The 25,425-nt window shown below is 43.4% G+C and overlaps 1 protein-coding gene across 1 annotated transcript in view; it reads right to left on the bottom strand.

Moving 5' to 3' along the window:
• Positions 1–19,784: 19,784 nt before the first annotated feature.
• LOC117346178 (vomeronasal type-2 receptor 26-like) overlaps positions 19,785–25,425 on the bottom strand; it is a 34,092-nt gene continuing 28,451 nt past the window's right edge. Inside the window, exon 5 of the mRNA XM_033915579.1 lies at positions 19,785–20,680. Coding sequence (XP_033771470.1) covers positions 19,785–20,680 — 896 coding nt within the window. The remainder of the gene's footprint in view (positions 20,681–25,425) is intronic.

Below are 25,425 nucleotides of genomic sequence, written 5' to 3'. Positions count from 1 at the left end.
TAGAGGGAACAGTGTGATAATACATGCTATATTTGGCCAGATAAATATTCAAGATCATGATAGATAGGCAGATGAGAGTACATGCACAATTCTTAGGCACATTAAAAAAATTATTGTGTTTGGTGTTAAGGCCCATCTATGAGCATTTAGAATGCATTTAGAAACATTTAGAATGACTTTGCAAGTAGATGTCTACTAAAAATGTAATTTAAATTGCCATCCTTTAGTTTTGGAAGCTTATAACATTTATATGTTTGTAATAACAATTTGGATTCACTTTTATAAATGATGATGATCTGTAGATATACTGTACATTAGAAAGTAGGAAATAAAGTAAAATATAGATGTCCCCTTACTTGTGGGTAGTGGTATATTGAGATCACATTTGATATTTGACTAAATCCCTCAGCTGGGAGACCTTCTATGATAGCAGCGAGTGTGCCAAATGTTTTGCAGTTATAATTAATGTTTGGCACGTCCATTTGTGAAAATATATTAATGGCAGCTCTAAGTTCCTTGAGCTGATTATTGCAAGAGTCATAAAGGTGATACCCCAGTGTGAGGTTGGGTAAGAGCTCTGAGCTGTTGTTAATCTCCTCCACTGCAAAGACGAAGGCCAGGAAGTTGTAGTAGTTGATGACATTTCTGTAATGAAATTCAGTATCAGATACAGTGGAACCTTGGTTTACCAGCATAATTAGTTCCAGAAGCATGCTCGTAAATCAAGTTACTTGTATATCAAAGCGAGTTTCCCCATAGGAATGAATAGAAACTCACTTTGATTCATTCCACCAAAACCCCCCCACCTGAGGCTACCGGCGCTGCTCCTTCACCCCCCTCCCCCCCTCGCTCTAACCGGCATCGCAGCCCCCGAACCGGCAGCGCAAACCCCCCTGTGAACGCCCCCCCATGAGAACCGCATCGTACCCCCGTGCTGAAAGTGGCATCCGCCCACCCTTCCTCTCAAACATGCTCCTTACCCCTTCTGCTCGTTCTCTCGAGAGCCAGAAGACCTTGAGCATGCGCAGATGCTCAAGGCCTGGCCCAGGCAAGAGGCGGGAGCTTGCTTTCACTCTCACAACAAACAGAAGGGGTAAGGAGCGTGTTTGAGAGGAAGGGCGGGCGGATGCCACTTTTAGCACAGGGGTGCGATGCGGTTCTCGCGGGGGGGCGTTCGCGGAGGGGGTTGCGATGCCGGTTTGGGGGGTGTGATGCCGGTTAGAGTGGGGGGAGGTGCTCACATATCGGAACATGCTCGATTTGCGAGGCAAAAGTTTGTTGAGTGTTTTGCTCGTCTTGCAAAACACTCGCAAACCGGGTTACTCACAAACCGAGGTTCCACTGTAATATAAAATAAGTATGCAATGTAAGATATTATAGAAACATAAATACTAAATGAAAAAAAAAAAATTGAAGCATATGGCTTAAGTCCACCACTGGAAATCAAATCTCATTCCACTGTCTGTGGTCTTGAATTAGCCTTAGCTAAATTTTGCACTTTTAGTGCCATCCTCAAGAAATGGGCAGACCACAATATGTTGCATGGTTGCACTATCAGAAGTGACCTCCAACACAAGCACAAGCCCCAAAATACTGGAAATTTTAATGCAAAAGAGGTACTTCCATAAACAATCAAAGGTTCTACTGAAAAGTGATATTTCTATATGCATTCAAAAGAACTGAGACAGCACTGTTTTGGCAAAGATTATGTCTACTTTGGGGTTCAATAGGTTTCTAAATATAGATCTGGCATAATCTTCATCAATGTATAAAGTCTAAGACAAACTCTTACAAATAGATGAAAATAGGAGAGTTTTTTTTTTTTTTTTTTAAAAGCTTCAGATATTATAAGGTTTAATGCATATTCAGGCTGAAAGACCTCAAGTGTTCACAGCTTTCTGGGTCTGGAAATAAACCAGCCCAGATTGCTTTATGTGAACTATCACTGTTCTTATTTGACTTTTTTTAAACTTTGAAACACTCTTTTTTTCTTTTTTTAGTTAACCTAATATTATTTGTAATAGAAATCTATCAGAAAACTATATGAGCATGCCTCTAATTGTATTACACAGGTTTACTGTAGAAACTCATAGTACTTAGCTTGTAAGGTGCTGCTGAGAAGTCAGTGCTGCTGATTTTTTGATTGTATTGGGAAGTAACAGATAATCTTATATTTATGCTCTACGGAGCATCTCCATTTCACTCAATTAAGAGCTTCATCAGGAGATTGATTGTAACAGATGTCTTGTTATTCTTTCCTTTTAATAACCAAAGTGGTGTGCAGTTGACTTCTTGTAAAGTGAATTCTCTGAAAAAAGACAGTGCTAGTAGCAAGATTCAAAATGGAGAATCACGCGTTTTAGCATTTGTCTCCACATATGCATTAAACCTTATAATATCTGAAGGTTTTTTGTAAAAATAAGCTCTCCTATTTTCATCTATTTGTAAGAGTTCATAATCTTCATCAAAACATGGTGTCGTGTCAGATCCCTTGGATGAATATAGAAGTTTCTCTCATCAGTTGAACCTTTGGTTGTTTATGGAAGTACCTTTTTCACATCAAAATTTACAACATTTCAGGTATTGTGTTTGTGTTCATTTGTTCTCCCTGGCTTCCCTTTCTTTCTCCTTGGTTTTGGGGTACCTTATCACACGTCTCAGATTGGGAAGAGTACCCCTATTTTGACCTGTCAGCCTTGAACTGCCCATGCAGGAAAAGAGTTGATTTAGGCACTTCAAAAGGATCAAAGCAGGAGCATCTAATCAAATCTCAGGACTTCTAATCATGCTAATACCATTCTCCAAATAAATAAACTGAGTAAAATAAATAGCATCTTTAGAACAGCTGAGCTCTTGGTACTCAAACTCCTACCAATCAACCCCATACTTGATAAATGAAGCTCTGCAGATGAAGAGATGGGAATATGACCAGCTGGCTATCTAACAATATGTAGCTGTTTGATTGGACTCTGTGCATTCAATATTTTTAAATAGATAAAAATTAATTCATTATTTTACGATAATCAGATATATAAATGTTCTCTGGAAGTCTCCTTAAATCTGTATTAGGGAAGAACCCAAGCAGATCAAAAAACCTAAGCAGCCAAGAATTGATTCATTTTCATGGCTTATCATTTTAGAAAAATACCCCAAGAGATGATGTTATTTAGTGATAAAGAAGGGAACAGAATATTCTTATTAAGCAACAGATTTATGGTCAGAGGTGGACAAATTCTGTAAATTATATGAGCTTTGGAGTAGCATCAAAGCATTTAGTGCTCTGGGTCATGGTAGAAACCTCAACCACAGAGGTTCTTTATGGCATGTAATGCCACTGTAGGCATGGCTAATGCCGGAAATGGCATTAGACAACATAAAGCACCTCCGTGCCCATGGCGCTGTTGTGTGATTTTTTTAGGTGACTGGCAGAGTTTGGTGACTTCAGATAAAAAATGACTTTGCAATATGGAACATTTCAAAATCTTATATAGTCAACATATTAAAACATCTGGAAATGGAAAGAGATTTTCTAGCACATATAATTAGTATTTTCCATAGAATGAATATTTGAAAATCAAGGTGCATTTATATGAAGTTTGAAGTAAAAAGGTTTTTAATAGGTGGATAACTGAGGTGATACAATTAGTGGTTAGGGCTGCAGCTTCAGCACCCTGAGGTTGCAGGTTCAAGCCCAGAATTGCTCCTTGTAACCCTGGACAAGTCACTTAACACTCCATTCTGCCAGGTACATTACTCAGATTGTGAGTCCACCAGGACAAATAGGAAGAAAGACGTAAGTACCTGATTGTAAACCAATTAGGCTATAAGTGGTATATAAATACTTAAATAAATAAATAAAACCCTGGTACAAATCTATCGTGAAAGGCACTTTAGAGTAAGAAGGAATGAAGGAGAAAACTACAGAGGAATTTCCTTGATGAAATCCCCTCTGAGTAGGACTAGTCACTATAGAAATGTGCTGACTGTTTGGAACAAAAGATGCTCTCTATTTATGCTTGTTTATACCACACAGCTGTTAAGCCTTTATCTCTGGTGTTTTCTCATCAATTTATCTAGACAGTGTTGAAACACTTTACATTTGCATTTATGAATATATGAATGTTTTTTTTCTTGAAATTTAAGTGCTAGGTGCTAGGTTTGCAATTAATTATCCAAGAAAAGTTGCCTAAATTAGCCCCCTCTTTTATGAATGCATAGTGTGGGTTTTAGCGCCAGCAGTGGCGGCAACTGCTCCGATGCTCATAGAATTTCTATGAGTGTCAGAGCAGTTACCGCCATTGCCGGCACTGCTGCCGCTGTAACCCAGGCTATGCATTCGTAATAGAGGGGGCAGATGCCTACTTCTGACAATAAGTTGTAAATCCATATTAAATATTCAGTTGCTCTGGTCAGTTTGATTTTTATCTGCTACTTTCAGCAATCAACAAATATACACTTATTTGTTGTCACTATCATGGCTGGCACTGAATATCTAAATAAGGAGGTTAGCACTGGAACTAATCCTGATAGTGGCAATATCGTCTGCTATCCTGATAACTTCATTGAATAACTTAGGATACCCTGGCACTTTATACACAATGCAGAGGGGTCTTTAAAGATATTCAGAGACACTGTACAGATGGTGCCAAAGAATATCCCAGTCAGCAGCACTTATCCAGTAAACAGGTGCTCTTCTATGGCAAAGTGCTCAGGAATATTAATTTTGGGTTTTATTCTACTCCATAGCCACCAATGTGTTATGAACCTACCGTGGCTGCCTACAGTAATCAAACCGAAATCCATTGGGCAAATTTGGAATTCTAATCAATAATAGAATCCTAAATTTAGATAATTCAGCCTAGTCAATTTCAAAATGTCCAACCACGTTCATTAACCCCTACAGTTAGTGACCATTTAATGTAAAATTTGTGATCATAAACCGGGTATGGATGAGCTAAACAAGGCTACTTACACTCCTTTATCAAGGAATTTAAGAGGAGCTGTGAAGGAAAACAGAGTTTGAAAATCGGAAAAAGATACTATTCCCCCAATTATGATGTCCCCATTTTTGTGATATCCAGGTTCAGCCAATAAATCCTGCCCTAAAGAGCAGGAACACTTAGCAAACTTCCATGGGATATGAAAAATAATTAAAATAATCAGAATAGAATTAGTTTTCATCTTCAAAACTGTGAAATAGTTTGTCCAACGAAACACCTGCTGAGACTGTGCATAATTCATTGGTCTGGCAGAAGATATTGCAGGGTTCTTGCTGATCCCACACAAATTCATCTTTAAATTATTGACATCCCACCCACCTAAAATCCAGGCAATTTGATAAGCAAAGAAGGAGAAATCAAATTAATGGGAGGGGTGACTTTTAAGTCTGTTTCTGATTTGAGTTTAACTCTCACACTAAGAATACAGAAGCTTTAAAGTGTCCCTCTCCTCAGGGTTTAATCTCAAGGTCATCTGCTGTAGTTCTTTGTATTTAACATTAAATATAGTTTGCAGCAGTTTCTGAAGCTAAACTCTTATTAAGAGAGAGACAAACATTAATCTGACTGAAATATGTGGGGATCAGTATGATGACACTTATCAAGGACTTTGCATATGTAGCGAGGGATTTTATTACAAGGAAGCTAAGCTCAAATTGATCTTAAGGTGGCCAAACAGGTTGAAAAGGTGATGGTAAAAGCTAGAAGGATTCTAGGGTGCAAAGGAGGTATTGATGCCCCTGTATAAGACTCTGGTGAGACCTCATTTAGAATAGAATATTGTGTACAATTCAGGAGACCGCATCCTCAAAAAAATAGAAAAAGGATGGAGTCAGTCCAGAATAAGGCTAATAAAATGGTGTGTGGTCTTCATCATAAGGCATACGGGACAGACTTAAAGATCTGAATCTGTATAATTTGGAGGAAATGCAGGAGTGGGAATCTAGAAACTAATGTTATTTGCCAAGTGGTGGAAGTGCCCTCAGAAAACCATTTAATCAAAAGTGGAGAAAAGGCCTCAACTATCAGTAATATGCAGACGGCAACCCAATAAGTTTTCAAGCCATTCTTATTCTGTATCACAGGCAAAAAACTCCACTCATTTCAAAATGTTATTTTCAAAAGCCGGGAAACATCCCACCACTGTGCACAGGAAAAAGGAAAAGGAAAATAAACAAGAGACTAAAAATCACACTTATCTTAGTCTCTTGTTTATTTTTCCTTTCCCCTATGTACAGTGGTTTTTGAAAATAACATTTTGAAATGAGTGGAGTTTTTTTGCCTGAGATACAGAATAAGAACGGCTTGAAAACTCATTGGGTTTCCATTTGCATATTACTGATAGTTGAGGCCTTTTCTCCACTTTTGAGTAAATGGTTTTCTGGGGGCACTTCCACCACTTGGCGAATAACATTTGTTTCTAGATTTTTGAAATTTATTTTGTTATTATTGTTTTTGTTCTTGAGAGACATTTAAATGCCTATGTGACATAAATGTACTTGAGTTGAGTCTCTTTCAATTGAAAGTATGCACTGGAATGAAAGGGCATTGGATGAAGTTAAGAGGTGATAGGCTGAAGAGTAATCTAAGGCACTGTTCTTCAACAGATGGTCCGTGGACTGGTGCCGGTCTGCAGAAAATTCCTGCTGGTCCGCGCAGGGCCAGTGAAATCTACAAATTAAATTTCCTGTCGGGCATCTGTTCCCCTTTCCCTTCCAGGGCTGGCATTAGAATCAACTGCGGTACTGCTACAAATGAACGGCAAAAAGAAAGACAAGCCATGGGACTTTTCCTCTTGCCTGCATCACTATAGGCTCGGCCGATCTTGATACCGCCCCCCCCCCCCTCTGAAGTGACTTCCTGTTTTTGAGGGGCAGGATTGAGACCGGCAGAGCTTATAGCGAATAACAATGCAGACAAGAGGAAAGATCCTGGGGCTTCTGTCTTCGTTCTAGCCGTCTGATTTAGCGGGACCACAATTGAAGGTAGGGTAGGTTTTGTCTTTGTTATTGCTGCTAAGTTTAGCAGGACCAGGGTCGAAGGCAGTGCTGATAGCAATCGAGTGCTGGAAGAGTGGATCAAAGCCAGCAGCCAAGGGAGGAAATAAAAGATGCCTGATTATGAGAGGGAAAAATGTGATATACGTGCTGTGGGAAGAGGATGGTAGACCAGGGGGGGGGGGAGGATTGATGGGGCAGAAGGGAGATGGTAGATCTCCTTGGGGGAGGATAGTTATTGGAACTAGGTGGGAGTTGGAAGAATAGGGACACAAAGACAGATGCTGGACCTTGCAGGGGGCAGACAGACATGGAAAATGCTGAACACGAGAGTGGAGTATGAAGACAGAAGTTAGATGTTGGGCATGGGAAGAGGGAATAGGGACACAGAGGGGATATGCTGGACATGGTGAAGGGGAATAGGGAGACAAGGAGAAGATGCTTAATAAGGAATGGAGGGAGTAGGGTGATAGAAGGTATCTGCTGGATTAAGATGGGGGAAAAGAGGAGAGGTACTGAATGGGATGGGGAAATATGGTGGGTTGGCTGGCTGGCTCAGCAACGGGAAGAAAAAAGAACACAGGAAGATGCTGGGCATGGAGGTTGTAGGGTGAAGGAAAAAGCAGACTTGACTGAGTAGGACTTGACTGAGTAGGTGGGAGATGCTGGACACGGGGTGGATGCAGTAAGAAGAAAGAAGGTTCTGAATATTGGAGTAATAGGTAGAAGACAGGAAGGAACAGAAGTGGCAGATAGATTGAAGACCTTGGAAAGAAAATTAAGAAAAGACAGAAAAAAGTGGAACAAAGTGGGCAGACAATAAAGGTAGAAAAAATAATTTTATTTCTATTTTGTCATTAGAATATATCAAATTTGAACTATATATCCTGCTAGAGACATAACTGGGGACTGCAAAGCCCAGGCAGTGCTTCTTTAGCTTCCAGCATTCCCCTAACACTATTCCTATCATGTGTGTCTGCGGTATTCTATTAGCATGATATTTCTGTGTAGCATTCTGTAATAAGAACATAAGAAGTTGCCCCTGTTGAGTCAGACCAGAGGTTCATCCTGCTCAGCGGTCCGCTCCCGCGGCAGCCCATCAGGCCTAGTGCCTGAACAGTGGTCCCTGATTAATTTTGTAACTTACCTCTAATCCCATCCCTATAATCTACCTCTACTCTTATCTGTACCCCTCAATCCCTTTGTCTTCGAAGTACCTATCCAAGGCTTCTTTGAACCCCTGTAGCGTGCTCCTGTTTATCACATCCTCTGGTAGCGCGTTCCATACATCTACCACCCTCTGTGTGAAAAAGAACTTCCTGGCGTTCATTCTAAACCTCTCCCCTTTCAATTTCTTTGAGTGCCCCCTTGTACTTGTTGATCCCCTTAATTTGAAAAATCTGTCCCTGTCTATTTTTCTATGCCCTTCATGATCTTGAAGGTTTCTATCATGTCTCCTCTAAGTCTCCGCTTTTCCAGGGAGAACAGCCCCAGCTTTTTCAGTTTGTCAGTATATGAGAGGTTCTTCATGCTCTTTATTAGCTTAGTTGCTCTTCTCTGGACCCTCTCAAGTACCTCCATGTCCTTCTTGAGGTATGGCGACCAGAACTGAACACAGTACTCCAGGTGCGGGTGCACCATAGCACGATACAGTGGCAGGATGACTTCCTTTGTCCTGGTCGTGATACCCTTCTTAATGATGCCCAACATTCTGTTTGCTTTCCTTGAGGCCATGGCACACTGCGCCGACGCATTCAATGTCATGTCTACCATCACTCCCAGGTCTCTTTCAAGGTCGCTCACCCCTAGCGCTGATCCCCCCATTTTGTAAGTGAACATCGGGTTTTTTTTCCCTATATGCATGACCTTGCATTTCCCTATGTTGAAACTCATTTGCCACATTTTGGCCCATTTTTCCAGTATTATCAGATCTTTTTGGAGATCTTCGCAGTCCTCCATGTTATTGACCTTGCGATATAGTTTGGTATCATCCGCAAATTTAATAACCTCACACTTTGTTCCTGCCTCCAGGTCATTAAAGAATATATTGAATAGGAGCGGTCCCAGCACCGACCCCTGTGGAACTCCGCTCGTGACGCATTGCCATTCTGAGTAATGTCCCTTTACTCCAACCCTCTGTTTCCTGTCCGCCAGCCAGTTTTTGATCCATCGGTGGACCTCCCCTTGCACCCCATGGTTTCATAGCTTCCTTAGTAGTCTTTCATGTGGCACCTTGTCGAAGGCTTTTTGGAAGTCAAGGTAAATGATATCTATGGATTCCCCTTTATCCACCTGGCTGGTTACCCCCTCAAAGAAGTACAATAAGTTTGTGAGGCATGACCTACCCCTGCAGAAGCCATGCTGGCTCGGCTTTTGCTGCCCAGTGTTTTCGATGTGTTCCCAGATGCTGTCTTTAATCAGTGCTTCCATCATCTTTCCCGGGACCGAGGTTAAGCTCACCGGCCTGTAGTTTCCTGGGTCTCCCCTTGAGCCCTTCTTGAAGATGAGCGTGACATTTGCTATTTTCCAGTCTTCCGGAATCTCTCCAGTCTTTAGGGATAGGTTGCATATTTGTCGAAGTGGCTCAGCTATTTCGTTCCTTAGTTCCTTGAGTACCCTTGGGTGAATGCCATCCGGACCTGGCGATTTGTCGCTCTTTAGCCTGTTTATCTGCCTGAGGACATCCACCTTGCTCACCTCTAGCTGGACCAGATTTTCAACCTGCTCTCCTTTTACGATCTCCTCGGTTTCCGGAATGTTGGTTGTGTCCTCCCTCGTGAAAACTGACGTGACGAACTTATTTAGCCTGTCAGCTATCTCCTTTTCCTCTTTTACCACTCCCTTTCTGTCCCCATCATCCAAGGGTCCCACTTCCTCCCTTGCTGGTTGCTTCCCCTTAACGTACCTGAAGAATGATTTGAAGTTTGTTGCTTCCCCTGCTAGTCTCTCTTCATATTCTTTCTTTGCTTCCCTAACCACTCGATGACACTCCTTTTGGTGTTTTTTGTGTTCCTTTTGGTTCTCCTCTGTTTTGTCCTTTTTTCATTTTTTGAATGATGCTTTCTTGTCACTTATCACCTTTTTCACTGCATTTGTTATCCAGACTGGGTTTTTTGTTCTATTTTTTTGCACCTTTCCTGTACTTGGGGATGCACAGGTTCTGTGCTTCATGCACTGTGCCCTTGAGTATCCATCTTCCTTGCGCTGTCGTTGAGTTTATTTCCCACCATTTTCCTCATGGCATCATAATTCCTTTTTTGAAGTTAAGTGCGGTCGTTGTAGTTCTTTTCACCTTTGATGATCCAATTTCTAGCCTGTACTGGATCATGTTGTGATCGCTGTTTCCTAGTGGGGATAGTACCACCACCTCCTTAGCGGGTCCCTCTAGTCTGTTGAGGATCAGGTCAAGAGTGGCATTACTCTGTGTTGGTTCCGTGACCAGCTGTTCCATGAAACAATCCCTCGTGACCTCCAGGAATTTGGTCTCCCTCATGCAGTTTGAGTGCCCAATACTCCAGTTTATTCCCGGGAAGTTGAAGTCTCCCATCACCACCACACTTCCGCTTTTGCATACCTGCCTCAGTTCAGCCTCCAGATCCTGGTCGATTTCTTCCGTTTGTCCAGGTGGGCTATATAACAGATCCAATTTTATGTCTGCTCAAGTTCCTCCTGGTAGCTTAACCCATAGTGATTCCAAGTCGTCCGCCCTTACTGTTGTTTCCATCCTGATTGAAGGTATAGAATCTTTTATATATAGTGCTATTCCTCCACCCTTTTTGTGTGACCTATCTCTCCTGTAGAGTTTGAATCCTGGTAAAGCCACATCCCATTCATTGTCATCAGTCCACCATATTTCTGTGACTCCAATTATGTCTATGCCCTTTTTGCTGGCTAGGATTTCCAGCTCTCCCATTTTAGCCCTTAGGCTCCTAGCATTAGTGTATAGGCAAAGTAAGTCCCGTTTGTTCGCCTTTTTTGCTGTTTGTCCTCGTGGTTTGGCGCTCCTGGCCCCCTCGTGAGTTGCCAGACCCCAAGCCTTGTCTCGGTCATCCTCCTCCTGTGGTGTGTCTGTTTCGTCCTCAGCCTGTTCCCCTTTTTTTGGTTGTCCCTCTGGATTCCGTTGTTCTCTATTAGTGCTGCTTGCCAGTTTTATTTGTGCACTAGACCCCTGCAATTTTCCCTTAGGTCCATTTTCAAAAAATTCCCACTCAGACCTGAGCCCTCTTTTACAGTGTCCTTGCTCAATATCTTTGGCCCTGGTCCTATGCATTGCGTCCTTAGGTTCTTTTTCCAAAAGTTCCCTCCCAGTCCTGATCCCTTTTTTACAATGTTCTTGCTCTATGTCCATGGCCCTGGGCCCCTGTGTTGTATCCTTAGGTCCTTTCCCCAAAAGTTTCCACTCAGTCCCCAGCCCTCTTTTACAGTGTCCCTGCTCAGTATCCTTACTTGATACTTTTGTCCGATGTGTCAGATCGACTGTCGGCTTTCCCCTCTTCCTCAGTTTAAAGCCAAATCAATGACGCTCTGGATGTTGCGTGCCAGCATCCTTGTCCCAGTCATGCTCAGGTGCAGTCCGTCTCTCCTGTAGAGCTTATTCTTTCCTAGGAAGGTTGTCCAGTTCCGTGCAAAAAGGAAACCCTCCTCCTCGCACCATCTCCTGAGCCAACCGTTTATTGCTTGTACTTTGCTCTGCCTCCTTGCGTCCGCTCTAGGTATTGGCAGGATCTCTGAGAAGGCTATCTTCCTTGCCCTCAGTTTCAATTTCCTCTCCAGGATCCTGAACTGATCGGTTAGTGCAGTCCTGTTGTAGTCCCTCCTGCTGACGTCGTTGGTTCCAACATGGATTACTACAGCTGTTTCCTCCGTCTCGGCCCCTTCCAGGATCCTCTCGATTCTGTCGGTGACGTCCTTCGTTCTTGCTCCCGGGAGACATGTCACTAGACGGTCCTCTCTCCCTCCAGCTATGTGACTGTCCACACCTCTCAGGATTGAGTCTCCCACCACGATAGCAGATCTCCCCTTCTTCAAATGTCTCTCTGGTCTCAGGTCTGTATCGGTGGTGCAGTCCTCTAGTCCCTCCTCCAGGTTTTGTCGGATCTCCTCCTCATCTGCCTGTCCAGATTCTCCACAAGGTCCTACTCCCATGGCGTCTGGTGGATTTTGTCGTCCGTCTGTTAGCTCCCTCCTGATGTGCTTGTGGTCCTGCGCCTCCACCATCCTGCAGGCCTCCTCGATGAACTTCTCGAGTTCCCTAACTTGCTCCGAGATGTGGTCCACTCTGGCGGTGTCTTCCGTTGCCCAGCACTGCTCCTCTGTGGTGCAGAGTCCCTCCAGTTCCTGTACTCGAACCTGCAGTCTCCCGACCTCCTTCTTCAGGCTATCCAGTTCCTGGCATCGACTGCATATGTACGCCCGCCTCCCGGAGGGGAGGTAGTCATACATATGACATTCGATGCAGTATACTGGGTAGCTCTGCTGGGCTCCTACTGCCTCCATTTCTTCTATCCTGTTCCTATGTCCCGCGGTGCGTATGGGTGGTGCCTGGCGCGCAGCTAGCTGAAAGAATAGAGAGAGAGAAGAGTGAGAAGAGAAGAAAGTAAAAAAAGAAAAGTACCTTAGTTAGATTTTTGCTGCTGGGCTGCCTGGGCTCCTTCTCAAGGCTCCTTCGCAAAGGTGCTCTCGCTAAGGCGAGCGCCTTTGCCGCTCGCCTTCGCCGCACGCCGAACAGCTGTGCGCCATTGGCTCCTCCCCTTTTATGGAAGGGATCAGCTGATGACGTCGGGTGTAGGCGGAGCTATCTCTCGCCTCTTCCCCTGGGCTCTGCTCTGCCCGTTTCGCCTTAGCCCCTCTCTTCTCCTTGTCCTAGCAGTCTCTCTGCACTCCGATCTTTCTCTGCACTCCTCCGATCTCTCTCTGCACTCTCCGGTACTGCTCCTCTCCTCTCCGGTCTCTCTCAGCACTCCCCTGTACTCTTCCTCTCTGCTCCGGTCTCTCCCTGCACTCCCCGATATTTCTCCTCTCTGCTCTGGTCTCTTTCTGGTTGCCACGTGCTCTGCTCAGCCCTCCCAGCTACCTGCTGCAAGCCCGAGTGTCGGCTCCAGTGAGATCCCCGCTGTTGGCTCTTCTCCTTTTATGGGAGGGATCGGCTGATGACGTCGGGGGTAGGCGGAGCTATCTCTCGCCTCTTCCCCTGGGCTCTGCTCTGCCCATTTCGCCTTAGCCTCTCTCTTCTCCTTGTCCTAGCAGTCTCTCTGCACTCTGATCTTTCTCTGCACTTCTCCGATCTCTCTCTGCACTCTCCGGTACTGCTCCTCTCCTCTCCGGTCTCTCTCAGCACTCACCTGTACTCCTCCTCTCTGCTCCAGTCTCTCCCTGCACTCCCCGATATTTCTCCTCTCTGCTCTGGTCTCTTTCTGGTTGCCACGTGCTCTGCTCAGCCCTCCCAGCTGCCTGCTGCAAGCCCGAGTGTCGGCTCCAGTGAGATCCCCGCTGTTGGCTCCTCCCCTTTTATGGGAGGGATCAGCTGATGACGTCGGGGGTAGGCTTGTTCAGTTTTCTTGCTAGTAGAGGGGATATATGTGAAGGGGAGGGGAAACAGGGGTTTTGTTGGTCCTGGCTCTGTATATTTGTATTTATAAAATGACAATTGTACAGAATATTGTTTCTTTTTATACTTTAATAAAATATGTTCAATATAAAATCATAACTGAGGCTTGTGCAGATGGGATCAGATGGTTTGCAGGGACCGAGCTCGTGGAGACGGGGCAAAAATTTTTTTTAAAATTTCAGTCTTAGTAGTTTGCCGGTCCACAAAATAATTCTTTTATTTCCGCTGGTCCATAGGTGTAAAAAGGTTGAAGAACACTGATCTAAGGAAATACGGTTTTACAGAAATAGTCTGGTCATGCTCTCTCCGAGATTCTCAGATTCAGAATCTCGGAGAGAGCGAGACCAGAAGGCTTTGAGCATGCGCAAATGCTCAAAGCCCAGACCAGTCCAGCACAGGGAAGAGGGAGGATCTCCCTCGCACCATCCAGCCCAGCCCAGCCCAGGCGAGGGAGGATCTTCGGTAACTGGCACTGGCATGTCCTGTGCATTGGTGCTGGTGCCGGTGCCCAATCGGGTAAGCGATGTCTTTGCGGTGTGGGGGGGGGGATGTAGGATCATGGGGGAGGGGGGGTGACGCAAGCGGGGGGAGGATGCCGGTTCGCAGGGGGGATGCCGGATCGCAATGAGAAAAAAAAAATTGTATAACGCGCTCACACATATAATGCGCATGGTTATACTCGGTTTGTAAAATCATGTATAACGCGCATTTTATTTGTGAAAATACGGTAATATCATGTAAACCAGGGGTGCCCAATAGGTCGATCGCGATCGACTGGTAGCTCGCCAAGGCAAAGTGAGTCGATCATCCAGGACTCCCTTTGCCTTGGCGATCTATCGAGCCGATCAATCTTCCTCTCCCCGATGTCAATTCTGCCGTCGGAGAGGAAGTTCAGGCCAGCCAATCGCTGCCTGGCTGGGCGGAACTTCCTCTCCGATGGTAGAATTGACATTGGGGAGAGGAAGATTGATCGGCCTGAAGCAGAGAGAGCATGGGGCGTCGTCGGCGTTATCCATTGGTGGCGTTTGGGTCCCGTTCCCCGATGGCAGCGGCAGTGGCAGTGGCTTGGGGAAGGGCATGGAGAAAGAAAGAAAAGGGCGCAGGCAGGGAGACAGAAGGAAAGAAGAGAAACAGGAAAATAAGAAAGGGGGCATAAAGAGAGAAAGAAAGAAAGGGCAGGGAGAGAGGAAGAAAAAGTTGGGGGGGGGAATGAGGTTTGGAGGAGAGGAAGCATACAGGCTGAAACAAAGATTGGATGCACAGTCAGAAGAAGAAAGTGCAACCAGAGACTCATGAAATCACCAGACAAGGTAGGAAAAATGATTTTATTTTAAATTTAATGATCAAAATGTGTCTGAATTTATATCTGCTATCTATATTTTACAATATGGTCCCCTTTTACTAAACCGCAATAGTGTTTTTTAGCGCAGGGAGCCTATGAGCGTAACGAACAGCGATGGGCATTCAGCGCAGCTCCCTACGCTAAAAACTGCTATTGTGGTTTAGTAAAAATGGAGGGGGTGGGTATTTGTCTATTTTTGTATGGTTGTTACTGAGGTGACAGTGCATAGAGTCATCTGCTTTGACCTCTTTGAAAAAACCCCGGAATAGGAATGATAATTAACAATTCTATGCGTACAGTGTGCGTTGTGTTTTTTTTAAATTTTATTGTTGGTAGATCATTTTGACTTGGTCATTTTAAAAGTAGCTCGCGAGTCAAAAAAGTGTGGGCACCCCTGATGTAAACCATTTAGGCCTTAGACGGTATAGAAAATTTAAAAATAAATAAATGAAACATTGTGGAATGAGGCATTATGACATCACAATCACAGCTCTGGAATGTTGGTCTCATTGGGGTTCCAGAATCTTGCTACTCCTTGGGTTTTGGCCAGGTACTAGGGACCTGGATTGGCCACCGTGAGAACTGGGCTTGATGGACCATTGGTCTGATCCAGTAAGGCTGTTCTTATGTTCATAGTTTGTTTGTACTTGAGCACTGAGATCATTTTCAAATCACACAAAACTTTATTAGACCCACATACATTTTAGGTTTACAGATTCCAGATGGCTGCTCACACAAAAGGCATGTTCATAGATTATTGTCTTTTCAGGCTGTGACCTGGGATAAAGAGTTTAGTATTTTAATAGCTAATGCTATTTCTTATCAGCTTTTTAGGAAATTATTTAAGACCTTATTGCGTAAAAAAGTTTTGTCAGTATATTTGTACAGATCACTGAGTACGTAGAGTTTATGTTTATGTTTATTTAAGATTTGATCTACCGCTCCTACATTTTACTGACCTAAGCGGTTTACAATGTATCAAACTAAAATGAAATTAGGTACTTGAGAAAAACTACCCTATCTAGCTAAACTACCTGATTAAAATAAAAATATGTAATACATTAAAGAAATAATTAAAATTTAAGAAAATTAAAGAAATAGAAAATAGAAATAATGAAAGAAGATAAAAAATTAAAAATAAAATAAAACAACTTTATGAGATAGAAAAGTCTCTGAGGCAGCTTGATAGTAAGTTCAGTCTGCAGAACCAGGTCAACCAGCCACCACCAAAGTAGCAGGACCAGGAACCATGCCAATGAAGACCACCATGACACCAGCCACTGGATAGGCAAGGCCAGGCACTGCCAATAGAAGACCCCCTGAAGTGAAGCCCAGTTTCCCTTCCATGTCTCCAACAATGCAGCTGAAGGAGTGCAAGTTCTTTATTTTTTATTGCTAACCACACTGAACTGCAAAGCAGTGGCATAACGGGGAATAACAGTGCCCGGAGTGGTGGTGCCTCTCTCCCATCCTCTTCCCTGCCTCCCCTGCTGTGCACATGTGGCCCTTCACCATACCTTTTCATCTTCAGCATGAGCAGCCACGAACTTGCTGCTCGCTGATGTCACTACCCAGGTGCAGGTCCCAGAAGTGATATCAGAGAGAGCACCAAAGCTGATTCTGAGCAGAAAGTTTGTGGCAGCTCGCACCAATGTTAAAAAGGTACGTGGGAAGGTAAGGGGCAAGGGGGAAGGAGTGGGAAGGGGGAAGAGAGCAGGAGGGGTGCCAGTGTCCCGAGGAAGGCTGCACATAGGATGAACCACCTTCCTTTCCCCTTACTATGCCACTGTTGCAAGGTATTGGAGTATACAAATAAACTTTGATGTTCTGTTATGTGACCATGGCCAGATGGATGCTAGGCTGCATATAGAATGGTATATCCTGCAGAAGAAAGGTACTGATGCCCCTCTACAAGTTATTGGTGAGGCCCCACTTGGAGTATTGTGTTCAGTTATTTAGGCGTATCTTGCAAAGGATGTAAAAATGACTTGAATTGGTTCAGAGAAAAGTGATGAAAATGGTTTAGGGTTTGCACTACAAAATGTGATGAGGAGAGAAAGATGTGTACTCTGAAAGAACGGAGAAACAGGGGTGATATGATACAGACATTCACATGTTTGAAAGGTATTAATATGCAAACAGATCTATTCTAAAGGAGGGGAATTATCAGAATTAGCGGATATGAATTTAGATTGCAGGGGGGACCAATTCAGGAATAATGTCAGGGTGTATTTTTTCAGAGAGAGGGTGGTAGATGCCTGGAATGCCCTTCCAAGAGATGTGGTAGAGATTAAAATAGTAAAGGAATTAAAAAATATGTAGGTTAAATACAAAGCAATCCTACATAGAAGGCATGGAACCAAACAGACTAAGCAGTAATTGAATGGTAACACCAATAATTGAGAAACAAAGCAAGTAGTGGGCATATTTTGATGGTCTTTGCCCTAATCATGGCTGGACAGACTAACCTTCAGTAAATTAGAGAACAAGGCCAGAGCCAGGGAGACTTCTGTAGTCTGGGTCCTGATCATGGTAGAGCACATAAACCAGTAAAGGGGAGATCTCTATGGTGTGTGCCCCAATCATGGACTGGACTGGTGTGGGGCTTCATTGAGCTTCAGTAGTTAGAAAACAAGGCTAGTATTGGGCAGACTGCTATGGTCTGTGCCCTTAAAATAGCAAGGACAAATTAAGATCAAGTGTGTATATATAGCATTACATCACCATATGTTATGAGTTATTCCTTTTAGGTAGACTCGATACACATGTTTTTTTCTGTGGTCAACTACTATGTTATCCCTAAAATTACTTGTTTTCAGTTTGGTGCTAATGAGTTATTTTCAGTGGCTCTAACCAATTAAGTGTCATCTTACAGCCCATATTATTGTGATTCTTCACCAGATTCTCAACCAACTCCTCAAAGTTTTTAGCTTGTGATTGCCCTGAAAGCCGCAGACCATTGTGACAAAGCTGTTGCAAACCACTTTCTCTTTCCTAGGCAGCTTCTTGGGAAATTACTTGCACTCCTAGATCTTCATTATCTGTCGTCCGATGAAGATACCAGCATTGATCTTTGCCTCATACAGATTAGAGAAGATGTCATGAAGGTACTTGAAGGCTGCCAACTTCTAATCTAGAGCTCTGACAAATTGTTTCATAATACCCTATTTGATGTATAGTGGAGGCATCAGGACCATCTGGGGGTCCACCAGTGGTTCCCATTTGGTGTTGTTTCTCTATACAGAGAACTCATCTGCTGTGGCCAGTCCTACCTTTGAATGTGTGCCTTTGTATCCTTGCTGTCCCAAAGGCAAAGATATCAGGGAACCTTAATAAAATGGCCATGGAGACCCATTAGGAATGCCACCATTTTGAAGTCTCTGATGATCTCCCAGCTGTACACATCATACTTTAAGGTGTCCAGTAAGGTCTTCATACTGTTGTAATCCTTTTTGAGGCACAGAGTGAACCAGTGGAAGAGATGGGTACTTGTTCCTATTATTGAGCAGCACAGTTTTGATGCTCTTGGATAAGCTGTCAATGAAGAGACACCACCATTTTGGATTAAAGGCTGGTCCAATTGCATCAAAGACTTGTCACATTGTTGCAGAAGTAAAGTCCATCTTGTTGGGCAAAGAAGGTGGTAAAAGCATGGTGACACTTCCTCTTATCGTGACTTGTACACTTTCATCTATGTTCCACTGCTTGAGCCTAGATCTGAAAAGCTCAGCACTGAACTTGGCGGGGCCAAGATCTCTTTTTTTTTTACCACATTGGCAAGTGCAGTGTCCTTATGTTATTGTTTGCCATGTGGCAATGCCCTACCGTGCTTTAGTAAAAGGGCCCCTACATTTATTCAGCATGGAATCAATCTGGATTGTTCTGCTAAAAGGGTAAATTTCAGAATATAAATAATCTGAGCATAAAAGCAATGTTTGAGGGGAATGATAGCTATTTTCTATGCTTTTGTGGCATAGGCAATTAAGAAAGAATACTTATTACCCAGAAGCAAAAAAATAAATACAATTTTGTTATCAATGTGAATTTTCTTTGCTATTCTATACTGTTAAACATAAACAATGGTATATAGTTTGGAGTTTGTGTGTTTTATTTAGGCATCTGAAAGCTGCCTACTGTAAGTGGTGTCTATTCTACAAAAGAAAGTAAAATACTAGTATTTGAGGATAGCTTCAGAGTATTTGAAATTTCAAATACTCAGAAGCTATCCTCAAACACACAAACCATACAATTCTTCCCTCTAACTCTAAAGTTAAAGTTAAAAGAATAAATATCAGAACCACAAAGGTAGGGAGATCTTCAGCCCAAATACTGGTGACAATGGCCCTCTTTTACTAAGGTGCGCTAACTGATTAGCATGCTCTAATCGAATTAGTACTCGCTAAATGCTAATATGTGCATGTTAGTCTATGGACGCATTAGCATTTAGCGTATGCTAATTCAATTAGCACATGCTAATTGGTTAGCGCACCTTAGTAAAAGAGGGGGTATATGTAATTTAATCTCTATATTCTGCATTGCTATATGTAAAAACAGGGACACTGTATATTTCAGATACTGCAATCACAGTGGTGGCCCTATACATTTAACCTAAAATGAATAATCTAATAGTATTTTGACTGAATATTGCCATTATCAATTTAATTTCCCATCCTACTCTTTTTCAGCCCTCTTGAGGATGATGAAGATAAATCTGGCTTTGAATATTGGATAGACTGTACACAAGTTGGAATGCAACTGTTGAACTTACAAATTTCTGACATAATGCAAGAATGTGTTTTTATTTTTGCTTTCCTTTAACATTTAGAGAAGTATAAGTCAATTTATATTTTTGTTATATATTTTCTGTTATTCCTGTCAGGTCTCAATAGAATAATGTAGCACTTGGGGATAAAGATACACCCCAGTATTCCAGAACCAGAGGCCAGGATAGCAAATATCTCCACTGCTACCATGTACTTTCCCCTAGTACTCAGGTATGTTGGGATGAAAGACACCCAGACACTGCAGAACACCAGCATGCTGAAGGTGATATGCTTGGCCTCATTGAAACTGTTAGGTAGATTTCTTGCTAGAAAAGCTACAATGAAGCTGATACCAGCCAGAAATCCCAGGTAACCCAGAACACAGTAAAATGCAATTGTAGACCCTTCATTACATTCAATTAATATTGTTCCAATTTCTGATTGAATATTATGATGTGGGAATGGAGGAGCAGTACCCAACCAGACAAGACACAGGAGGACTTGAAGAAGGGAACAGGAAAGGACTATAGAATATGAGACCTTGGAACCCAGCCATTTCCGGAGTTTGCTTCCAGGCTTGGTGGTCTGGAAAGCCATGACCACAGTGATTGTTTTAGCCAGGACAGAGGAGAGAGAGATAGAGAAAGTTATTCCAAAGGCAGTCTGTTGGAGAATGCAGGTTACTTCTACAGGGTGGCCTACGAATATCAATGAGCAGACAAAGCAAAGGATGAGAGAGACTAAAAGAATATAGCTTAGATTCCTGTTGTTGGATCTCACAATGGGAGTGTCTCGGTACTTAATGAAGATTCCCAGAATGACGGCAGTGATGAGAAAAAAGAAAAGACTAAGAAATATCAAAACTATTCCTAAAGGTTCTTCATGGGATAGGAAGCTTATCATTTTTGGGATGCAGACATCTCTTTTTTCATTTGGCCATTGGTCCTCTGGACATCTCATACAGTTGTCCATATCTAAGAAGAAAGAATTTTCTCTTAGTATTTCTTTATTTAATTTAAAAATATATAGCCTGCCTAAACCAAGGTGGGTTCCAAAATATACACATATTTTAAAGTACATAAAACACATAAATAACATCTTCACCAACATAATCAGCAAAGAAAAACCTTATACATGTGGAGGGGCATAATAAAAAAAAACATCTAAGTCACCTTTTGGCCTAAGGCCTTAAACATTGAAAGTAGAAGCAGGGAAAATGTCCATAATCAAAAAACACGTCCAAATGGAGGTTTTGTTTGATAATGGCCTGCCTCTACATTCAGCTGTTTAAACACCCAGACCACAACTACGTCTACACTTATACCCCCACGACGTTTACACTTATATCCCTTAATGAACCAAAAAAACGCCTAAGCCCCAAACGTCCAACACAAGGTCTTTTAGGCGAAGGAGGAGTCAGTCCATCACCTAAAAGCTAGATTCTGTAACCGGTGTCTGTCAAAAACAACACGATTACAGAATCCACCCCAACCGCCCCGATAACATCGGAGCAAGAGGGAGCCCAAGCCCTCCTGCCCCTGATTACGGTCAGGCAGGAGGTAACCCAAGCCTTCCTGCCCCGGTCACCCGCGGTAACCCCCGACGATATCGGGGCAAGAGGGAGCCCAAGCCCTCTTGCCCCACGGCACCGATGACCCCCCCGAGAATATCAGGGCAAGAGGGAGCCTAAGCCCTCTTGCCCTGTGGCACCGACCCCCCCCCCCGATGATATCGGGGCAGGAGGGAGCCCAACCCCTCCTGCCCAGGTGGACCCCCTACCCCCCACCCCCCACTATAATACGGGCAGGAGGGATCCCAGGCCCTCCTGCCCTCGACACAACCACCCCAATGACCGCCCCCCTCGAACCCCCGATAGACCCCCCCACTGAACCGCGACTCCCCACTCATAATCCCACCCCCCCATACCTTTGAAATGTTGGCCGGACGGATGGGTGCCAATCCCGCCCATCCGGCATGCCAGCCGGCTCCAGAATGGGGTCGGATTGGCCCAGGCGGCTGAAACCCCATCTACAGGTGGGACCTAAGGTGCCTGGGCCAATCAGAATAGGCCCGGGAGTCTTAGGCACCTCCTGTGGGTGGGGCCTTAGGCACATGGGCCGGGTTGAGCATCTCTCCTGCCGCGATCATTGCTGTAGGGGGTAGGCATGTTGCTGAGGCTGCTGAGCTGATCGCAGCAGCCACAATCAGCTCAGCGGCCCCTTTTTTGGCACTTAGACCTGTTTTGAGTTTGTCTAAGTCAAAAACGTATAAGTGCCGACTAGGCAACCTGCCTAAGGTTTTGGTTATACCTGCTGCATGCCTAAGTGTAGGTCGGCCCACCTCCCGCCCATCGCCCGCCCTTTCCCCTTTTACACACGCCTCTTTTCTCTCTGTGCGTTTAGTGGCAGGGGAAAGTTCCTAAGCTGGTTTTAGATACGTCTAAAACCAGCTTTGATTATTGGTACTTGGACAATCAGGTTTTTTGATCGTCCAATTAGCCATTTAGGACACTTTTTAGATGTTTATTTTTATTATGAACCCCATACTGTTGCATATCAAAAATCCATATCTACTATTATAACTATAAAAACTCTTATATCCACTTAGAAAAAAAAGCTTTCATAAATACTATAAATGGATTTTTAGGAATATCTTATATGGTGGAACCCACTACTTATTAACAAATGTCCAAGTAATTTTTCCAAAGGAAAATTTTCGTCACTTCATGGTTTCCCATCCATTTCTGAATACAATTCAAACTCCTCTTACTGACTTACAAATGCACTCATTCTGCAACCCCTCACTTATCTCCCCTATTCTCCTTCCTGTGAACTCCATTCATCAGGAAAGTCCCTCCTAACCATACTCTTCTCCTCCACTTCCAACTCCACACTCCATCCCTTCTATCTTGTTGCACTGTATGCATGGAGCAAATTGCATGAGTTAGGTTAGGCTTTGTCTCTTGCAGTATTTAAATCCAAGGTAAAAGCCCAGTTTTTAAGGCTACTTCTAACTCTCAATCACTGAGAAAAATATCTATGTCCTTTCTATTATTCTCTTTTCAAGGAAATCTCCTACCTTTATATGTCCTATCTACCTTATATGTCCAAACTAGATTGTAAGCTCTTTGGAGCAAGGATCATATATGATATGTCAAATGTACAGCACTATACAGGTATATGTCTTTCAGTACTTTATAAATTTATGTTTTTATTTTAAACAAATGTAATCCGCCTATCAACTAGGCAGATTACAAGGACATATTTTTAAAAATTCTAGCTTCTACGCACAATTGAAAATCATGTAAAATATCAGTGCCCCAGATCAATTTTGGTCATTTTGAGAGAACTACCAATATTACATTACATTATAGCGGTGTCTTTTATTTCACCAATACCTTGCATTTCTAGATGGATTACAGTAAGAGGAGATTCTGCTCATATCCAGAAGATTACAAGATAGCTATTTGGTTGGAACGTTTAGAGGGGCATAATAAAAAAAAAAACGTCTAAGTCCCTTTTTAGCCTAAGTCCTTAAACGTTCAAAGCAGAAGCAGGGAAAGTGTCCATAACCAAAACAAATGTCCTTGTTTTGATTATGGCCTGCCTCTACTAAACGCCCAGATCACCACTACAAGTACACCCCCACGACGTCTACACTTTTTGCCCATAATGAACCCAAAAAACACCTAAGCCCCAAACGTCCAACACAAGGGCTTTTAGGTGATGGAGGAGCCAGTCCTTCGCCTAAAAGCTGGATTCTGTAACCGGTGTCTGTCAAAAACAACACCAGTTAGAGAATCCCCCCCACAACGATCTAGGCAGGAGGGTGCCTAAGCCCTCCTGCCCTGTTGAACCTCGAAACCCCCCCCTTCCCCCCGACAACATTGGGGCAAGAGGGATGTATTATAGTCAAAATTTTGTATTCAATAAAGTACTCCATGGGCACCCAATGTAATTGCTTCAGCACTGGAGATATATGCTCATATAACCTACCACAGAAATAGCTGTAGCCCTAGTACAGGGGTGGGCAACTCCGGTCCTCGAGGGCCAGAATCCAGTCAAGTTTTCAGGATTTCCCCAATGAATATGCATTGAAAGCAGTGCATGCAAATAGATCTCATGTGTATTCATTGGGGAAATCCTGAAAACCGGACTGGATTCTGGCCCTCAAGGATCAGAGTTGCCTACCATTGCCCTAGTGTCTGCATTAGGCTTGGCTATATATTGCTTTTAAATTTAAAGATATTTTTATCTAAGCTAAATTATGGGATGAGCTTCATGTTTTTTGGAAAGCTTTATTACACATTCACAAGGTTATTTTATAATAAATCATATATATGTGAAGAACAAGTAGGCTCCTTTTGGGCTGTATTTTGTAATTTCTTTTGTTTATTTAAAATATTAGATATACTGCTATATCTGAATTGTGGTCACAGTGGTTTATAATGCAATAAAATATAAATCTTAAACTAAGGGATCTGGCCAATTGGAATCTTAGGCCACTCCCAGTGCATCCCAGAATGTACTGGGAGATGGGCCTAACATTCCTTCGAAGATGGGCCTGCTGACCAGCCTACAAAAACAGGTTAAGGGGGTCTGGGTGCGGTCCTGGTGGGGCAATCTAGGTGGGGTTAGGAGGATCCTGGGTGGGGTGGGGGATCCAGGTGGTAGCAACTTTTTTGGGGTCTGGATTGTGAGGTAGGGACAAACTTTTGGGGGTAGTAGGTATTGTCAGGAGGGACTGGGCATCTCTCCTGCCTCCAATCATTAGAGGGGTTCACAGGGTATCAGCAGGAGGGATTGGGCATCCCTCCTACTGGGGAACATTGGGCTGGGTTCAGAGGTACTGGGCAGAAGGGACTAAGCATTCCTCCTGCCATGATCATTCAGGGGTGGGGGATGTCAGCAGGGGGTGGGGATGGGTTGCTGCTAAACTTATTGTGGCAGGGAGATTCTTTGCAGCAATAAGTTCAGCTGCAACCTGATTCTCTAAATGGTGCCTGTAACATGGATGTCTGTTAGAGAATTGGGTTCTTAGACAGGCTTAGGATATGGCATTACTCAAGAGGGTTCAGAGGAGAGCGACACGTCTGATAAAAGGGATGGAAAACCTTTCATACGCTGAGAGATTGGAGAAACTGGATCTTTTTTCCTTGGAGAAGAGGAGACTTAGAGGGGATATGATAGAGACTTATAAGATCATGAGGGGCATAGAGAGAATAGAGAGGGACAGATTCTTCAAACTTTCAAAAAATATAAGAACAAGAGGGCATTCGGAAAAACTGAAAGGGGACAGATTCAAAACAAATGCTAGGAAGTTCTTCTTTACCCAGCGTGGTGGACACCTGGAATGCGCTTCCAGAGGACCTAATAGGGCAGAGTACGGTATTGGGGTTTAAGAAAGGATTGGACAATTTCCTGCTGGAAAGGGGGATAGAAGGGTATAAATAGAGGATCACTGCACAGGTCCTGGACCTGTTGGGCCACCACTTGAGCGGGCTGCTGGACACGATGGACCTCAGGTCTGACCCAGAAGAGGCATTGCTTATGTTGTTATGATTCTCTGTAGAATGCCTGTAAGCAATTTTCAAAAGCCGCTTAGGCGGCTTCTGAGACCAGGCATCCTATACAGAATCTGGGCCTGAGTGATCAGTGTTCTTATGATGTCATTATTGGGATTCCTCTTCTGATTGGTTGGAATTGAAAGAGGGAGTATA

This window comes from Geotrypetes seraphini, chromosome 12 (assembly GCF_902459505.1).
Source record: "Geotrypetes seraphini chromosome 12, aGeoSer1.1, whole genome shotgun sequence".
NCBI lineage: Eukaryota > Metazoa > Chordata > Amphibia > Gymnophiona > Dermophiidae > Geotrypetes > Geotrypetes seraphini.
This window is presented reverse-complemented; position numbering and strand designations above follow the sequence as displayed.